At 50.4% G+C, this 18512-nt stretch overlaps 1 protein-coding gene across 5 annotated transcripts in view; it reads right to left on the reverse strand.

Moving 5' to 3' along the window:
• LOC144136276 (BTB/POZ domain-containing protein 6-B-like) overlaps positions 1-18512 on the reverse strand; it is a 115787-nt gene that overhangs the window by 28386 nt on the left and 68889 nt on the right. The window contains exon 1 of one of the 5 annotated variants that reach the window (XM_077668491.1): positions 9307-9682. The exons of 2 other annotated variants lie outside the window; for them this stretch is intronic. In XM_077668491.1, coding sequence (XP_077524617.1) covers positions 9307-9384 — 78 coding nt within the window. In that variant the 5' untranslated portion in view covers positions 9385-9682. Of the gene's footprint in view, positions 1-3019; positions 3698-5486; positions 5771-9306; positions 9683-18512 lie in introns of those variants that run through there. 2 more of the 5 variants (XM_077668489.1, XM_077668490.1) reach the window with 2 other exon arrangements.

An 18512-nucleotide genomic window follows, 5' to 3' on the forward strand; every position in this document is an offset into this window, starting at 1 on the left:
GCAGTGTACTAAAGCACTGAGCTCGAGCGTTGCACGTGCGCGGTGACCGATGGCTGCCATGTTGATTTATGACAGACACGTGCCGCCGATGTCTCCGCGCCGGCCCGAATCTTCCACGCGAGTTTTCCTCGAAGGTTTCTGCAGGAAGTAGAGTGGAGCTCACGTTTCTGCGACGCCTTTGGTCAGCGCGGTGACTAACGGACGCGCCATCGAGAGTCTAAATAAAGGCTTGCCACTGGCAGTGCCCTTCGCAGGCGCCCCTAGCTGTGTGCTCGAGTAGCAGGGGCCTCGTGTGGAGAGAACTGGCATCGGGGCGTCTCGATGCATCGTTTTGTAACCAAAGGAAACAGTGAGGCACCCTATAACTGCCGCCATCGACGGCCCGCCCTGGAAGCCAATGCCGCACACATCGAGGCTCTAATAATAATAATAATAATAATAATAATAATAATAATAATAATAATAATAATAATAATAATAATAATAATAATAATAATAATAATAATAATAATAATAATAATTGGTTTTTGGGGAAAGGAAATGGCGCAGTATCTCTCTCATATATCGTTGGACACATGAACCGCGCCGTAAGGGAAGGGAAAAAGGAGGGAGTGAAAGAAGGAAGGAAGAAGAGGTGCCGTAGTGGAGGGCTCCGGAATAATTTCGACCACCTGGGGATGTTTAACGTGCACTGACATCCCACAGCACACGGGCGCCTTAGCGTTTTTCCTCCATAAAAACGCAGTGGCCGCTGTCGGGTTCGAACCCGGGAACTCCTGATCAGTAGTCGAGCGCCCTAGCCATTGAACTGAGCCACCGCGGCGGGTTGAGGCTCTAAGCGGAGAATGGTAATGGGGTTGTCTTTGAGCGAACAAGCTTGCACGAAGGGTTAACAAATGTGTGTGGTCCACGGGTACCATTAAGTCGTTCTGGCGAGGTAGGTGGTTATGAGGCATCATGAAGCGAACAGCGCAATGTAAGACATACACAGTAGGACGAAGAACGTGTATGTGCATGTCTCAGATTGCGCTGTTCGCTTCATGATACTATATAGATCAGGGGGGACCAAACTGCGGCCCCTCGCGCATCCAAGTGCGGCTCGGGACTCCCTGGCATCTGTACACACCCCTCGCATTTCTGCCTCTAAAGACAACTTCCTTTACGTTGTAGAAGATGTGCTTGTTTCACGAATGGGGAATTGCAATGCAGTGGCACAGCGAGCAATCGCTGCACGAGTGGGATTCACTATAATACCACCAGCTTTGTTGCAAGAAATTTAAAAAGTGCCACGCCCCCCGTTATATTGCGGCTCTTCAATACAAAGATTACTTTTTATGGCTCTGCTTACGCCTGTCTGGCCACAGCGGCTATGTACCATTCGCTCAGTAATCAGGTGACGACGCTTATAGGAGATGAAATATGTGACCCGTAGGGTGCCACGCAGAAGGGAATCTCGTCCGCTGGGAATCGGTCAGCATCCCCATCATCGTCACATGCAGCAGGGCAAAGCCTAGCGCTAGCATTTACGTCCAATTAACCGTGTACCACACCAGCTGCGACCATTCTATACGCCTATACGTGCAAACTTCTTCACATGTACTCGCCTGACCCTCTGCTGCTCCCTGCTCTGCTTACCTTTTGATTTGCACCGCGTTAACTTACGGGACTGCGAGTTAACTGTTCTCCGCGTTGCATGCGTGTGAATTGCTGCCTCTGAGGGAATTGGAGCTTCGAGTCGGACCACTCGTCACTCTCCCCGCAGTTCCCTGTTCATGCAAAGTGGCGCGCCATGCTATTCCGGCCGCCGATGTCGAGGCATGGCCCCGGTGCCACGGCTTTCTTTCTACTGCGTACTTGCGCACACGTATGCATCGTTTCATGTTCAAGATCGGCACACATGGCCACATAGGCTTGCGCTACAAAGTTATGGGCGCACGCGAGGCACTAGTTATTTGAAGCAGTGTGGTTCGGCTTTTGAAACTGGACCCGTCGGCAAGTCCGATGCCCGTCCATCTCTCCGTCCGCGTGTTTGAGTGCCCAGAGTTCCCTCGTGGTCATGTACTGGCCCTGGTCAACGTCGAGCAAGGTCTCGTAACATGCTCTTGTTTTTATCAAACCATGAAGCGACGTTTTACAACGTCTGTCGCTCGCGCCCCAGGGAAAATTCAGCACGTGTCTTACCTCAACTCGACACGACTGCGACGCGGAGCGCCCCTGTGTGCACGGTCCACGTGGCGCATGACTTGGCGTAACATGCAGTAAGCGTACCTGATATTAATATTCACGAAAATCCACGCTGCGCCTGTCGCTGGTAGATACAGGATACCTCTATCGATTATTTCGGCCTTTCCAGCACACATGTGCTAAGGAGGACTACGCTGTGCTTTTCACTGCTTGTGCTATTCGCGTTTCGTGCAAAATACGTGAAAATTACGTTTTTTTTTTCGGCATGCTTTTTCCTCCTGGCCAAGACGCCGTCTTACAGAGCCAAAAAGAGGTCACGGGCTTCCAGTTTTCTATATAATAATCGAACACACAGTAGGCGTAAATCAAGGAGTCCTTTCTCTGGGTACAAATTTCACTTTTCCGAAATACCTTACTAGTCCCATTCCGCTTTGTATTGATTCAGTCATAACAACCGCACAGCAGGCAGCGCAATCCACTGCTCCAGTTTCCTGTCTGGGATCATTAAAAAATCCAACGGTCTACCACAGCATCGAAATCGGACTTTAGTCTTGTAACATGATGCTTATGACGCCGTTATGTTCACAAAGCCTTCAAGGTTAAGTCAAATGCTTTTATGAGCGCTATAGGAAAGAATATGTACGACAGGAAAGATGAACGTCGAATAGAGAAGGTAAAAATCTGCGAGTTTCTTTTTCATTTTTCTCAAAGGAAAAGCATAACAACTTAGTAGACTGGCCGTTAGCGTAACAATGACTTTCTGTCCCAAATAACAACCACGCAACTTTTTCCACACTCCTCAAGTACATCACTGCAAATGCCCGTGTCAGCTTACGTAGTAGAACAGCAGGACATCAACGGTGCTGACGGAGGCGCGCTGCTGCCAGGTGTGGCCATCGTCCCAGGGTGGGCCACTCTTCGGGGCTCCTTCGGAGACCCAGTGCGCCGTGGTCCGCGAGAGAGCCACGAAACACATGGTCACGGAGCCGCGGTCCGGAGGCATGGCCTCCGACTGACGACTAGTCTCTTAGGCGAGCGAAGAAGCACGACTCGTAGCACAGCGCGTGGCCAGCGCCGACACGTCCCAGCGAGCCTCCGGCCACAAAGTCAGCTCCACTGCCTTACTTCTCGCTTAGACAGGGTCGGCCGGGTTCAAGGCCTGACCGACACGAGATGTTCAGAACGGATACACACGGTGCCACAACACCCGACTGCACGAAAAGACGACTGAACAAGCATCGAACTGCCGCTTTACGCAAGAACACAGTCGGCACGCGACTGCCGGGAAGCCGAAGGCTCCGTTTCGCGGCGAAACGCCGGCGTGTATAGACGCGACGAGCAGACCGCCGCGTCCGGCGGCGAGCGTCGCGAGCGAGCGAGTGATAGTGGGCCTCCGCGCGGAGAATGCTCCCACGGCGGTTGCGGCGGCGGAGGACGCCCTCCCTTCCCCGGCAACCCAGAGAGGGCGGCGGGGAGGAGCCTACTCCGATGCAGCACCGCTTCCATGCGCAAGCTCTGCTCCTGCGGCAGTCTGCGCCGCTCGAGATCCCCCTGCACCCGAGGGAAAGTGGGGACACGCCGGCCCTTCCGTTTCACCCTTCCCTCCTTTCCTCTCGTCGCACACGTCTGCGCTCGGCGAGCCCCAAGCGAAGGGCCCCCTCCTCCACTCTGCCCCCGGAGGTACACAATGGGCGTAGCGCGTTCGCTCTTTAAGCCACCTGCCTGCCGCCCTGCTTTTGGTGTTGTTATGCGTGGATTCGCTCTTTTACCACCGGCCCTCTTTGCGCTTCTTCGCCATCTTTTTCTTTGGTCGCGTGCACCTCTGCGCGGCTCATAGCCGTCAAGGGCCCGCCTTTGCGGCGTCGAGACGTGCCTGCGGCCGGCCACCTGAGCCCGTGGTGCACCTTGTGCGCCTCCCTCATGACCGCACGGTGCGGCCGACCCAGCGTCAGCTACGGCTTAGGGCGAGAGCTGACTCATCGCTGTCTGCCCTAGCGTGGCGCGTTGCGGTGCAGCGTCTTCGAATGTCGAATCGCTCGCAATCCTCGTCGTGCAGGTGTCGCACATCGTGTCATCGCATTGCGCCCGATGCATTCCAGCACAGGGCATTTCCTGCCAGCGCAGACTAATGCTGCCTCAAGGAACGCAGCTAGCATGTCTGGGCTGCTTCGCAGTAACGTAAATTTGGCAAATGCGAAACCGACAAAATAGATGGATACGGATAAGTTGGCATTGGCCGTTCTAAAAATGCTTGGACGACGCTTAATCTACCCGTGAGAGCACAATCCAATAACATTAGAGATTCCTCCCACGCAAGTTCTCTTTCGCATAGGTTCTGCATATATGCGAAATCGGTCATTCCATGCTTTACTGTTTTCTTTTCGACCCAAGTGTTTGAATGTAATTCAAGCATTTTAATTGCCACTAACCTCGGGGGCAGCTTGCCCTCAACCCGGTGGGCAGGTTGTGATGACGTCATAAGGTGACGTGACCTCTCTCGAGCATCGTTAATTTAAGGGCCACCTGTAATGTTATTTCATTAATGCACTCTTCAGCACGCAACACGGCGTATTGCACCGCAAAAATGTTGCGATGAAAAATTCTTGCGTCGCTTATGGTTGGGAGGGACCTTTACAAGAGGGTTGTTCGAATTGGAGTGGCTGACTTCCCAGCGCGCGACCACTGCAGAAGCGAAGAAAAAATTTTAGCACCTCCTCTGCCACAGCGATTGGTTCGATACTGAGGGTGTAACAGCAGCACAGCACTTAATGGAGCCTCGTCCGTTTTTGGAAGACAACATTCTGGAACCATGGTTGCACTTTTCATCGACACGAAAGACTGCCGAAGTGCTCACTGAGTACGTGAAAGCTACATGTTCGAGGTAAAGCAGATGATTTATAATTAGCGAGTATTTCTACCTACTTCTTACTTTCTACCCCACCTCGGATTTCTGTGAGGTCGGCACAACGGCCTTACTCCTGTGCCGCCACAGAAAGTAAAACCATGAGATGCACGGAGCCAATTATTTCATTGCGCAAAAGGTTTGAGATCCCTCCTTGCTTTATGCCGATCACAAGAACGGGTATTGCGGCCCCCTAGTGCTAATTTTCTCAAGCTACTGAACAGCCCCGAAGAGTAAGGCATCGAGTGGGAAAACGCCAACTTTCTTCTCAGTCAAAGCGCACGGCAAGGAGGGAGTCTGTACGAACATATATTGCTGCCTCTCGTTATTTACTCGTCGTCATCTGGATTATCTTCTACGGGCTCCAAAAGCCACGCGCAGGTGTGTTCATCCTTCTCACCAAGTGAGACGACGCAAGGAATCGAGCACTTGACCTTGGGCTGTGTGCATCCGCGAAGCGCAGACCCCGCAGCGGCTTTAGTAAGATGCACGATCTGCGCAGAGGAAATAATGGCGCATTTTCGCTGCCAGATCGGGGCTCCCAATGCGGAGGCGGGGAGGAAGCGATTGTTAACACGGGCAGCGGCACCACGTCGGTCGCATGCCACCTCGGATGCGCGCATTTCATCAATGACACGCGCGCTTAATCCCCACGAGGCGTGATGCATCACCGCTGCGTGCCCTTCGCTTTCGTCGTGGGAACACGACCGTTATGCAACCAATACAGCGGTCGCGCGGAAGTCGCCCAGGTTAACGACGGAGGCGCCGCGAAGCGGTCTCACCGAGAAGTCGCGACGAAATCACGCGAAGCTATTCTAACGCCAGCACTCCGCCTGTCGATTCCATGGGTGTTCCGAAGTGCGCTTATCCCGTGAAATGAAGGGCAACCTGGCGACATCATCGCCGCGAAAGACTCGAGGACGATTAAGAAGCCGCTTAACAACCATTACATATATCGAGCACTCTTAAGGAATTTCTTAAACTCCCCCTGATTTTCACAATTTATCAAGAGGAAAGAGTTTTGGTCGCGCGAAGTGACATCTCCTGTTACGTCAATCTCAGTTAACAACCACGTCGAGATAGAAACGAAGCTGTAGTAGTTTCGAAAGTTGGTTATTTCATATCAGCAGCTGATGCGCACGTGCCCGCACGTTTTAGAAATTGTATTGATTCCTTTAGTCATTTCTTTCCTCAGCCGCGCTTTCCGGAATGGCTTTCGAATCCACCACTATCCTATTGCAGCGCGGTGCCTTCTCTTCGTCACGGTATGTTTGCCTACTGACACTGGCGCCTAATGCCGGGCATGTGCTTGCTGGTAGGGCATATGGGGTCTACCGTCCTAAAGCGACGCATGGTCTATGAGGGACGCCGCAGTGGAGGGCTTCAGATAAACTTGGGCCACCTGGGGTTATTTAACGTGCTTACCTCGCACAGCACACGGTGGTCCTGCTTTTCGCCTCAAGCGAAACGCGGCCGCTGCGGCCGGAATTCAACTCGATACCGAACGCGGCTACACCATTTGTGAACCATTCGCGAATGCGGTTCGCGTTCACTGCAATGCATTTCATTTTTAGGGCTTCTCTAGACTACGAAAGAGACTGAAATATTTTTAACCGACTGATTAATGCTACAGCGGAATAATACTGCGTTAGCAGCAGTCCTGTTTCGGCGAAAAGGGGGTGCGTGCGTGCGTGCGTGAGAGAGAGTGGATCGCGGCTACCGCTGGGTGCAAGTGCATCCGGTGCGTGTGCCTCCAGGTAGCCACCGACAAAATGTATCTCCAAGCTACAAGCTTCCACCCAGCAAAACACGTCCACCCACCATGATCCCACGCAGATGCAGAAAGAAAAAGCGACGGCGAAATCCGTTTCAGAGACGCAGTGGGAAGGCGATCAATGTAAAACCAAAATATACAACCAATACTGCTAACGCAGATTTGTCGCATTACATCCAGTGATTGGCTATGCATTTTTTCCTTCTTGTATTTGATTATTTTTACTGTTAGTCGATTAATGCGTGCTATCACAATTTTTTTTCCCTTGAAATACAATTTCTTTCGTTCGTTAAATAGCTGGCTACTACATTTTCATTAAGAAATTCAGCAGGGTATTGTAAAATATTGTGACGTAAAAACGCATGCATGGCGTTAGAGGGTATACTATTAACGAAAGAGGAACAGACAGGCCGTCAAGCGAAAAAAATTACGGGCGTATTCGGGTGCAGACTATGAAGCGATGCAGTCTGGCAAGTTTTCAGTCGACAAGAAAATCTGATGTTGTGGGGCAGAAGACAGCAATAAGAAGGATCAGAAATGTTGGAATGGATGCATTGAACTTCCTTGATAAGTTTACAGAAATCCCAACAACAGTATGCCCGCGGCAACGTGGCTATTTTGCTTACGCATTAAGTATTTAAATCTCCGGCTCATCGTCGATTCCATAAAAGCTAACCCAGTCAAAAACTTTGGGCATGAAATGAGCAGGCGCGCTACCAGTGATGGGGTGCTGTAGGCGCTACATTGTCATATAATTAGGCGGAAGGAGCGTCAGAGAGAGACGGGAAGATAAGTGTAGGAATTCTGATAGGATACGGTAGTTGTGCGGCTGGTAGGGGAAAGGGAAAGTTGGTCACCAAAGGGAGAGGCTTTTGTCCTGCAATGGAGTTAGCCGGATGTTGAAGTCAGATTATATGGAAGAAAGGGTATTGTTTTGCGTATCTTAGGCTTGCAGCACGCTGTACTTCGATGTCAAGAGGAGAAGCCTGAGTTTGCAGAGCTAGCATTGAAAATTGGCTGATAGCCAATTTCCTCCTGCCAATTCGGTTAAAAAACCGCGCCAAGGAGTGAGCACAACTTATTTTATAGACTACAGATAGAGTTCGCACTCTTCAGAAAAGCCATCATTACGAAATGCCACCTGCGATCGTCATTCAATGGATTTCTGCGTTGGCAAAAATCCGCATGCCATTTTCGGAATGATGTGCTGCATACAGACAATACTTTGCAGCACCCATTCTGCCCCCCATCACTTTCATATACAACTGGTCTACTCTGCCGGCAAACCAAACATAAATTCACTACAATCTAAAGAATGGCGTTCGCTAGGACAATATATATTTTCCAAGAAAAAGAGATCGATGCTGAAGACAATACGAAGAATACCTACTATATTAAGCACAATATGCTTAGAAGGAGCATTCCACATGGGCGTAAGTGCGAAATGAGCAAAACTGCACTATTTTGATGGCAAGCGAACTGCAAGGCGGAGCGGTAAATTTGCGAATTCGGAGGGTGTAGAAGCCGCGCTGAACAACGTGCAGAGGTCAGAAAATAAACGCGAGGACGAACTCCAATTCCTTGCCTTTCAAAGCGCTTCGTTTCTCGACCAGTTTTACCGAACTGAGTTGCGTACGTGGCATGCTTTTTCTTCTTCACAGAGTAAGCCAGGCACAATTTCGTATGATGTAATTATTCCTAAACCACATCATTGTGCTCGCCTCGTTTGATTCAGCATTCTCTAGCAAACACATGTGATCCAAGAAAGCAGCGTTACTGACAGCTGATACGCCTACGGGAAAATATGGGCAGGCTATGGCACAGTATAAGAATAAGTTTTCGCACAGTAAACTGATCTCTCTATGGCCGAAATATTTTCAAACGCATCGCGGGATCACCGTTCAGGGTTAGTCTCTCCATTGAGCGCCTCCTTCAACCAGGTGCGTCAATTTGTCTTCCGTGCGCTCATAGGTATCGCCCAGGGCCCAACGGTCCGCGCCTCCAGACGCGGGCTTCGAGTCTCTCGACGTCCCACCACGGGCTGGCTGGCCGCCTCCAACCAACCAAACAAAAAAAATCCAGCAACCCAAACAAAGCAAGCCAAGTACTTTCCAGTCCGTGTCAAGGACAAAAAAAAAAGAGAACCAAGCATCGTCCCTTCCACGCTCCAGTAGCACGGCCGAGACGTTGCAAGCTGTTCAAAGCAATGAGGTCATGACGGGCGAGGTAAAATAAGGAAGAAAAAAAGAAACTCTCACAGCTAACACGCGCAAAATTGGCGACAATAAGATGACAATGTAAACAAACGGCGGCTGTGCACAAGAACTTCGTGGCAACAACATTAAGAGAATTGCATCACAATAAAATCGCGCGCTGTTAAAAGCGCATAAAACCGTGAAAGGTTGTTTTGTTTGCTAAATATTAAGTTTCCCTTGAGGATACTCACAAAAGACAATGGAGAAGGAGTGTCAAGCAGGTAGGAGTAACTGGAAGAGTGCTGACTTGAGAGCGGGTCTTCAAACATGGACTGCTACGGCCAAGGTCCCCCCAGCAAGTATGAGCACAGCGTCGGGAACAAGATACGATGCAGGCAGCGCGACCGCAGTGCAACTGATCGACGTCGGAATGGTCGCGGATCCAGCCGCGCTCGCGAACAGCCAGCGGACCCCACGTCATCATAACGCGACGCCGGTTAGCACGTGCTCCATCCGCTGGGCGCAAGAGATACGGCAGAGTGGTGCCACTATGCGCAGGAGGACACACTGAGAGTGGAAAGAAAGTAGAAACAAACACGCGACGTCTCCACACTGAAGAGAGCGCGCACGCACATACACAAACATAGGGACACGCACGCACGAAGGCGAAGAATGCGAGGCGAGAGGAGTAAACCGCGTGATGGTGTTGGATGTCATGCGCTACCGCACGTAATAACAACAAAAGCAAGGCAGCACATTGAGGGGGCGAAGGCGCCGCAGAGCAGGGCGGTGTAAGCAGGCCGAGAGAGAGTCGAGCGTCTTGTAGCAGAATGCTAAAGTGCATGAGGGCAGGAAAACGCGAGCCCAATATAGAGCGAGAGATAAGGCGAGAAGGGGCAGCTCTCTCCCTCGGCTCTGTAAATGAAACAAATTGGAGGTGAGCAGATCGCCGGGTCTCGTGATCTTTTCTCACCCTCTGCAGCAAAAATAAAGAAGCGCGGTGGCGAGACGCCGTCGCGCTCTTTTTGCCCAAACGCTCGCGTGACCGGAATAACTGCCTCTGCTGGGCAAGGGACGCGATCTGGCCGCGGTACGCGTAGTTTCGTAATTCATTTACACGCACTTTTTTTTCTCCTTTCGTATTTGCGAGAGCTTGTTTTTAGCGCCTTTTCCTCGGCCGCGAATTCCCCTCCAATCGGGGTCGCGCGCGGGGTTGTGATTCAGAGGAATTGTTGTTGCACGGCCTGGCGGCAACGGATGGCGCGCCGGCGAACCGGCGCGCGCTTCGGAGAGGAGTGTGTGGGCGTGCCTCTGACGATGCGACGACCGCTGCTTCCGCGCCCGCCGCCGGCGCCCGGAGCACGCGCCGCACGGACAGAAGGCGCCGGAGATAACGGGTTGCACCGGAGAGAGTGAGCTGATCGCCAAACGGAGGATAAGGGCAGATAGGCCGTGCGGCGTTGGCGCAATTTCACTCCAAAATTGCGCTTCGCGTCGCTTTCTTCGGCGCAAAACGCGCCTGCGATGCATTGCCGGCGCGCGCTCGCACACAAACGCAGGAACAAACAAACAAATAAACAAATAGAATGCTTAGACCAGGAAACCACTCTGCCTCAAGGCGAGTGCATTTCGCGAGACTACCGCGTGCTTATTCTTATTCATGTATGGTGGCCGAAGTTATTTTCGAGCTCAGAGTTTCGGATTCTGACATGTAATTTGTAGCTGTTTTTTATGCAACTGTTAAGCGAGTGCATTTATGTATGCGCCCACTCTTTCTGCATGCGCTTCCAAATGACTCGATAAAAATTGCAACATATCCTCAAAGCTGTTGGTCGCGTGCCTCACGGCCGGGGCCAGCGGGCTTGCTGGTGCCCAAACCTTCAGCATTATGCCATCCTGAAGGACCTCGCACGTAGTCCCCACAAATAAGTCTGTAGATATACAAACAATTCCAGCACCGTGCGAAGGACACACGACGGGATTTTTTGTTGGTGGTCTACTAATCACAAAGCACAAAAACCAGAATCAAAATAAAACAATGCCTCCGCCACACTCGTCAAAACAATCGCAACCAATAACTGTTACACGGGAACCGGCGGATGAGAAGGACGTCTGGCGACGCATTATTGTCACCGTGCGTACGGCAACAAGGGACTTATCTTTTGCTCACCCTCGTTTGCAGCAACGAACGATGAATGCGTTTAGCAAACACATCCATGTCGTCTTCGCATGCATTAGTTCCGCATGTCTTTCTGCAGGATATGCGCCACGCATAATTTGAGCGTCATATATGTGTTACCTGCCACACGCACGCGACCCTTCCGCGAACGGGCTAAACATTCTTTTTTTTTCTTTTTTTTTTCTCGAGCCCTATTTCTGCTCTGTATGCGGTAGTCACACGTCTCGCAGGTCGTCGTAGTCGCTACTGCGCCCATGAAGGTTTCGTGGCCTAACTGCAAGCCTCATGCTTTATCATTTCTTGACGACTGCTGCGCAGGTGATTGAGCTTCGCCAGAGGAAAACAAGCCTCAGTCCCCGACAGATAACTTGCGCGCTAACCGAATCACATGCGTGCACGCGGGATGACAAACACAGATGAGTATTGTGCGTTTGGTCGAGGTATCTATAAAGTGGATGACGAGCCCGCGGTGAGAAGCAATACCAACCGAAGGTGGCTTCTAAGACGTTTAAGCACATATCGAAGTTGGCCTGTATCGCAGGGCACTGCGTTCTAATCACAAAAAGACCCCTATCTCCAAAAGCAGAGCTTTCATAAGGTAGAAAAAAAAAAAAACGAAATACAGGTGTCGCCATCACCGGCCGATTTCGTAAGTAAAATGCGTGCGTAGACGCCGATTTTTCGTCGCGGATCTCAGAGGCCATGCCACATTGCATGTCATTCCCTCCAAACCGATGGCAACCCGTCCTTCTCGATAAAGACGTCACGCGTTTCAATCGACATTACAATATTTTAGAAGATAAACGCGTCTTCTGCAGCCGGACAAATGTCAACATAGCCAGAAGGGGCCACATGATCAATTTTAATACAGAACAATAATCGAAAATTGCACAAACATGTCTCCTGTGTCCCTTTTAGTGATGGCTGACGGATTGGTTTTCACGCGCAAAAGGAACGCTATGGGCTACGAAGCCCATATCCTTTGCGTGCAGCCATGCATTGACAAGGAGCGTCAACGTGTGTAATTTAAGACGGGACGTTTTTGCAGCAGACTGAGTGCTTTAAAACACTGTAGTCAAGAAATCCCCGGTAAGGCATGCCGATACAGGGGTACAGGGAACAGCCTCTCAGTATGGACCTGGTCAATCCCCACCATGGGTATGTGCCATTGCTTCAGAGGCAACAACAACCTGAGTCGTCTGCGTTCTGGAGAGGCTGTACAGGTGATATAAATAAAAGCGCTCGATGGGGAAATTTAAGGTGTCAGCAACCCCACAGAGTACCCTCATGAGCCTGTCCAGTCGGTGCAGATGGGTAAGGCAGATAAGAACTCAGGCACCTAACAAGCACAGCTACTAAAAATGAGTGGAGTGGCAGGTTCGTACGGCACGGTTAAAGCGGGGCTTCGTATACATATGTCGTGTGGTCTTCCACACACTGATTGTGACTGCGAAAGAGGAAACAACGTCGTGCCTGCGTAGTCAAAATGGTGCCGCTGACGGGACCCATTAAAGTATCGCGTCATGCCCTTAAATGAAGGGCCTAAGTGTCCCCAAATTCGTTCTCGGCCACTCGTTTTTCTTAACATGCACCGAAATTCCATTGCACGGGCGCTTTTGCCCTTCAGATTGATCGAAATGCGACAACCACCCCGAGCTCGAATCAGTGAGCTTAGGCTTAGCAGCCGTACGCTTTGGCACTGAGTCATGGTGGCGCGTCGAGGCCGTAAAATCTTGTGGCATTACACACTAGACTCTTTCTGGAGACTCCTGTTCCTTCATTGGATGCATTTTAAAATGAAAGTTGCAACTTGCAAGTCACTACAGTAAACAACTGTGCACAGTCTTCTGTGCACAGCGTATGCGTGCAACACAAATGACATATTGCAACGCGATGAATTTACAAAAAGGATATATATACATTGGAATGTAGAGGCAGAATCGTGTCCGAACAGCTAGAGGCAAGCGGTATCCAGCAGGTTCAATATGCTCGACCACGTGGTAACATGCCGCTACGTCCTGGTGTACGCGTACCGTTTGGACAAGCGAATCACTACACGAAAGGGATGACCCGGTGCTGTTAGAAATTGTAGTAACAATCCGCGGGGCCACAGGCGCTCTACATCCACCGCCATACCGGATGTCCCCCTTTGAATTACATGTAAAGTCGGAGAGAAAATTTTGTGCAGGAATCGGGTGCTTGTAAAAAAAAAAAAAATAATGCCGCTTTGTTGCGCTACTTAGTCAACTAATATTGGTTCCAGCGGACCTAGCATCCTCGATAAGTCCGCGCCTACTGCGCCATCGATAGTGCCGTTGCGTAGAAGCCGCAGTGGGCGTCGGCTCTGCGCGATTGTCGGTTTGTACACAGAGAGGAGCGAACCCTTGCGCGAGGCGCTCTGCCCCGATATCTTGAGACGAAAAACTTCCGCGTTTGGCTCGCCCCCGGCGCCGCATCCGCTGCGAACGGCCCCGTGACCGGATGGCGCACACTCGCGTGGGCCGAGCAGTTACGCGTTCCCCCTCGCAGTTCGCAGCTTGGCAGCGAACTGCGCCCAGGTTGCGTACGTTTGTAAACCGAGGCCAGATATAAGCAGCTCACGTGGCCGGACAGAAATGGTGGACGAGAAAGAAGGAAAGCTTTGGAAGCAAGCTTAGCGCTGCATTCTCATCTTGTCCATGTCAGGGAAAAATATTTCGACCACGTAAACATAGCTTCGCAGCATCTGGATGGTTTTATGGTTCTATGGGAGTTTAACGTCCCAAAGCGATTCAGGCTATGGGGGACTCCGTAGTGAAGGGCTCCGGAAATTTCGACCACCCGGGGTCCTTTAAAGTGCACTGACATCGCACAGCACACGGGCCTCTAGAATTTCGCCTCCATCGAAATTCGACCGCCGCGGCCGGGCAGCATCCGGAGAATTGACATTAACTGTGGATAGTTACGTCATGATGGTCTGCCTCTTGAAGCATCATAAGAAGCTCTGAGAATCGACAGAGCACTCAGTTTTGTTTATAAGGAAAGTAAACAATTGAAGAGAACCCCTGTGCCAGCTGCAGGCCATCAACACATGCACAAATGTACAGGCCGGTTTCGTAGTCACTCCAGCATGATTACGACGACACGAATCTGCACTTTCAGAGCTCTCTATGTAGCTCCCATTGACCCTCATATCGCGAAGATGGATACGCCTGTTTGGATACACTTCCTGCGCGAAGGTAAACTAGCCCCTTTTTGCAGGACAAACTTTGCATGCAGTATAGAGACACCTGCTCGATTTGCATGCGCGACTGGGTCGTTCGCAGTGGAAATGCCGCCTATACTTTTCCCAGCCCTCTATGAAGGCTGAAATGCAGCAATGAAGAAGCGGGACAGGCCTGCAGCGCTTCACATCTGAATGTCGCGTAATTTTTTCGCAGCTCTCTTGAGGGGCAGTGGAACTGCCGTCCTCATCCATCCGAAACTTTAGGACTTCCACGCATGCTACATACGCAAGAGAAACACCGCATGGCTTAGAAGAAAACACCGCGGGCTTTTTACTTTTGACAAAGGCTGTACCGATAGCGCGGAACAAGGAAAGTGATGAAGAAGCAACTGCGGTCCAACTCGTCGCCTTTTCAAGGACCTATAACTGCGTATTCGGAACAATAGTTCTTGTCCGATAACTGTTTCTGTTGTTTTTGAAGCTTCTTTACAATATTACAAATCCAGGCAGCCGCGCTGGAGGGATAGCGGCACATGATGAGTCATAACACTATAACGCCTAAAGTTATCGCACTAGAAGGCCGCGGCCTTCTTTCGGGCTATGAGTAGGCTGCTTGGGAAGCAATTCTCGACGGACGAGGCTGGAAACAGTGTTAACCTAAAACGCAAGATGAAAAAAAAAAATTCGCCGGACACTTACGCATCACCTTGAGGGTATGACGCGATAGAGTTGACAGGTGCCAGCAGCGGCTTGGGGTCGTCTTTGCATTTCGCTTCGAGGACACGGACACTGTCGGACAAGACACACAAGACCTCCCTTCAGCCAAGTCTAACGAACCTGCCTCGATGGCCTACATGATGCATGTGTGTGTCTCCCGGAATTTCGATGTGCGGGCTAAGTGAGAGCAGGATGCTGGTGTGATTGTGTATGACGGGTTGCAGGATGCGGTTAAGTCGCGCTTGAAGCCTGTCAAGGTGGGCGTACTTCCGTGCAATAAAGAAAAAAAAGCCTGCGTGGCCTAGGGGCACCGTGTCTGACTCGCGACCCAAGGGTCCCAGATTCGAATTCCGTCTAATCACCCCAATTTTCTTTCAAGCGGAAATAATTTACATTCTTACATCTCATAAAGACTTTTGTGTCATGTTGCGAATTTATTATCACAATTTAGCTATCTAATGTTTTATTTTTATTTCAACTTCTCCACTCCATGAGTGACGTCATGACCCTGTCGACCAATCCGGATTTTCTCAACACGCCAAAGCCAACTACGACGCCCGGTTCCCCGATGAACGGTACCGTTAACGCTGCCACGCTAATAACGTTGCGAGTGTGTATAACACGAAAATGAGAGCGACAGTCGGGTTTCTGTCAATGATTTATCGAGCAGATAAGATTTACTAACAAGATTCAGCGACTGCACCGTTGCGGGATGAGCGCGGGTTTGCCCTGTGTAAGGGAAGCGAATGATGAGGCTGTAGTTCATCTTTGTAAACGTAAACAGTAAACGTTTGCGAAAATATCGCTCTCGCTCTCTCTTCTGCGATAAAACACTCCTGTGGCACGGGTTGCCATCTTAGCACAACTAGTAGAGTGTTCTGCAATGAAATCAGCGCGTGCGAAGGGAAGCGGTGCCGCTCTCTGCCAAGAACGCTTCACGAACTCGATAAAAGATGGCCGCCCAGGCACCTGGACGTTTTCAGACTGGCTTGACTGATTAACTTTGTGACGGGAAATCCCCCTTGCTATAAATCGTGGACACTGGCTGACGCTGATACAATAAAATCACGACGCTAAGGAACATGAGCGACAGTTAAGATGAATCGGAAAGATAGCACAGCTAGACAGTGACATGATGATCTTAATGTGAATGGAATGTTGTATGAGCGCCCCGGGGTTGCGTTTTTCTGTTTTTCAAGAAATGAAAGAAGGACGACCGTTTTCACCTCCTAAAGGTAGCTCCACAGAAGCCGTATTGCAACTAACCCTAGGAGTTTTCCGAGCACTTAAAAAGAAAAATTTCCCGGATAATTTTTAAGAAAAATTGTGGCATTTAGGACAAAAACTGAGCACAGCATTGAGTACGAGTATATTCAGGGCTTTTCATTTTCGCGTTTTATGTTTTTCAGAATTTGAAAGGTAAAATTCTGACTTTATTCTTTACGCTCAAAATAGTAGGTACAAATAGAGTTAATCAAGAAAAATTTCTATGATTTTGGGTTTCTTGATTATTACTTCACTCAGGCTTGTCTATTTTTGACACATTATTTTCGAAAATCATCTAGAAATAGGTTGCACCAGCACAGTCTTTACGAAACCAAACAATTTTTTATTCTCACTTCCTACAAGTAATTCGTCCCACAACATTACCACCCTCATGCGAATCACTGGTGCATCTGACCTAGAACTGCCTGCCTTTGTAAGCTGCAAAACTGTTGATTCAACAATGCAGCCGTCATTTTAAACGTGCGGGAGCTTTGGAAAAGGGCTTTATCATGCTGGGTACAAGTGACCAAATGATGCTTCAAGGTTTCACCAAAGGGCCCGACAAATATTACAGCTGTTTAAGCGCGAACAAGAAGGCAAAGCTTTGAGCAATGCTTCGGCGTGTAGGACAGCTTTGTTGTCTTCTCTATTGTCTTGGTATCGTTTCATCCTATGCGCTAAGAAGAATCCAGTGCAATGCAACCATCGCGACCGAGACCACACGCTCCCGAGTGCTCCACCGTTCACTGTCACGAAACGAAATTTGAGCGGAAAAGTTTTCCCCGGTCAAACTGCGTGCTTACAACTGATCAGGAATATGGAAGTTCATGACGACGAAACTTTAATGACTGCAAATGCGTCGGCTAGATTTTAGCTAAAAATATGTTCCTGAGATGTTTCCCCACTATGTCTGTCCTTTGGTTATTTACAAAGCGAAGAGAAACATTGAAATATAGAAATAACAAAGTTTGCAACAAGATGAGGAAGCGATGCAGACTATATCAGCCAAGACAAAAGCGCACTACCGTCATTGAGCGCGCCCGACATACGAGTCATACGTCACGAATTTGCTTTGTCTACCGCGAACAGTCTATACTCCAGGCGAAGTGCACCTGCTGCACTGAGAGCCACCAGAGGAGCGCAACCTCATGAGGTTTCGACCTCATGAGGCCGACCTCAACCTCACGTCGTGAGGTGAGATCGGCGACGGCTCGAAATTCTGTGAGTGAGGTCAGCAAATCAGACCTCAATCTGACGCGTCAGTTTGAGGTTGAGTAAGGTCGTCATTCAGTGAGGTCGGAATTTTGAGGTCGACACTTTTTGCAGCTGCCACGTCTTACTCCGACGAGTGCCGCTTCCGAAGCGGAGTTGAAGCGCATCACCGCAGTGTTCATGCAATGACGCTTGGTGTTCTTTCCCCTGTTTGGTCAGGGGTTATGGCGCTCGACTACTGGTCCGGAGTTCGCGGGTTCGAACCCGACCGCGGCGGCTGCGTTTTTATGGAGGAAAAACGCTAAGGCGCCCGTGTGCTGTGCGATGTCAGTGCACGTTAAAGATCCCCAGGTGGTCGAAATCACACCGGAGGCCTCCACTACGGCACCTCTTCTTCCTTTCTTCTTTCACTCCCTCCTTTATCCCTTCCCTTACGGCGCGGTTCAGGTGTCCAACGATATATGAGACAGATACTGCGCCATTTCCTTTCCCCAAAGACCAATTATTATTATTATAAATCGGACGCCACAGTTCCCTCTTAGCTTCCGGTGCTGCGCCGTAATGTCCGTTCAGTACGAGCCTACAGGAAGACGCACCCCTCTGGTCTTCCCGGAAGGAGTGTTACTGTCACAGCGCACGCCACTCTCCCTCCCCCTTGCCCCGCTGGCGTAGCACTCGTAGCTGCCTGCCGGACGGCTCGAACTCCCGGGAGCGCGCAAAGCACGTAACTCACGTTGACCCGCGGTAGCCTCGCCGCAGCGCGGATGGCCCCAAGCAAGACTGCTTCGTGTCCATGCTCGTTGCCGACGCTGACGTCATGGCTCTTGCCTAGCAGTCGAATAAAAGGGATCCTGCTGTACATTACAAGATGACTTAAC

The sequence above is a fragment of the Amblyomma americanum genome, chromosome 6 (genome assembly GCF_052857255.1).
Source record: "Amblyomma americanum isolate KBUSLIRL-KWMA chromosome 6, ASM5285725v1, whole genome shotgun sequence".
Taxonomy (NCBI): domain Eukaryota; kingdom Metazoa; phylum Arthropoda; class Arachnida; order Ixodida; family Ixodidae; genus Amblyomma; species Amblyomma americanum.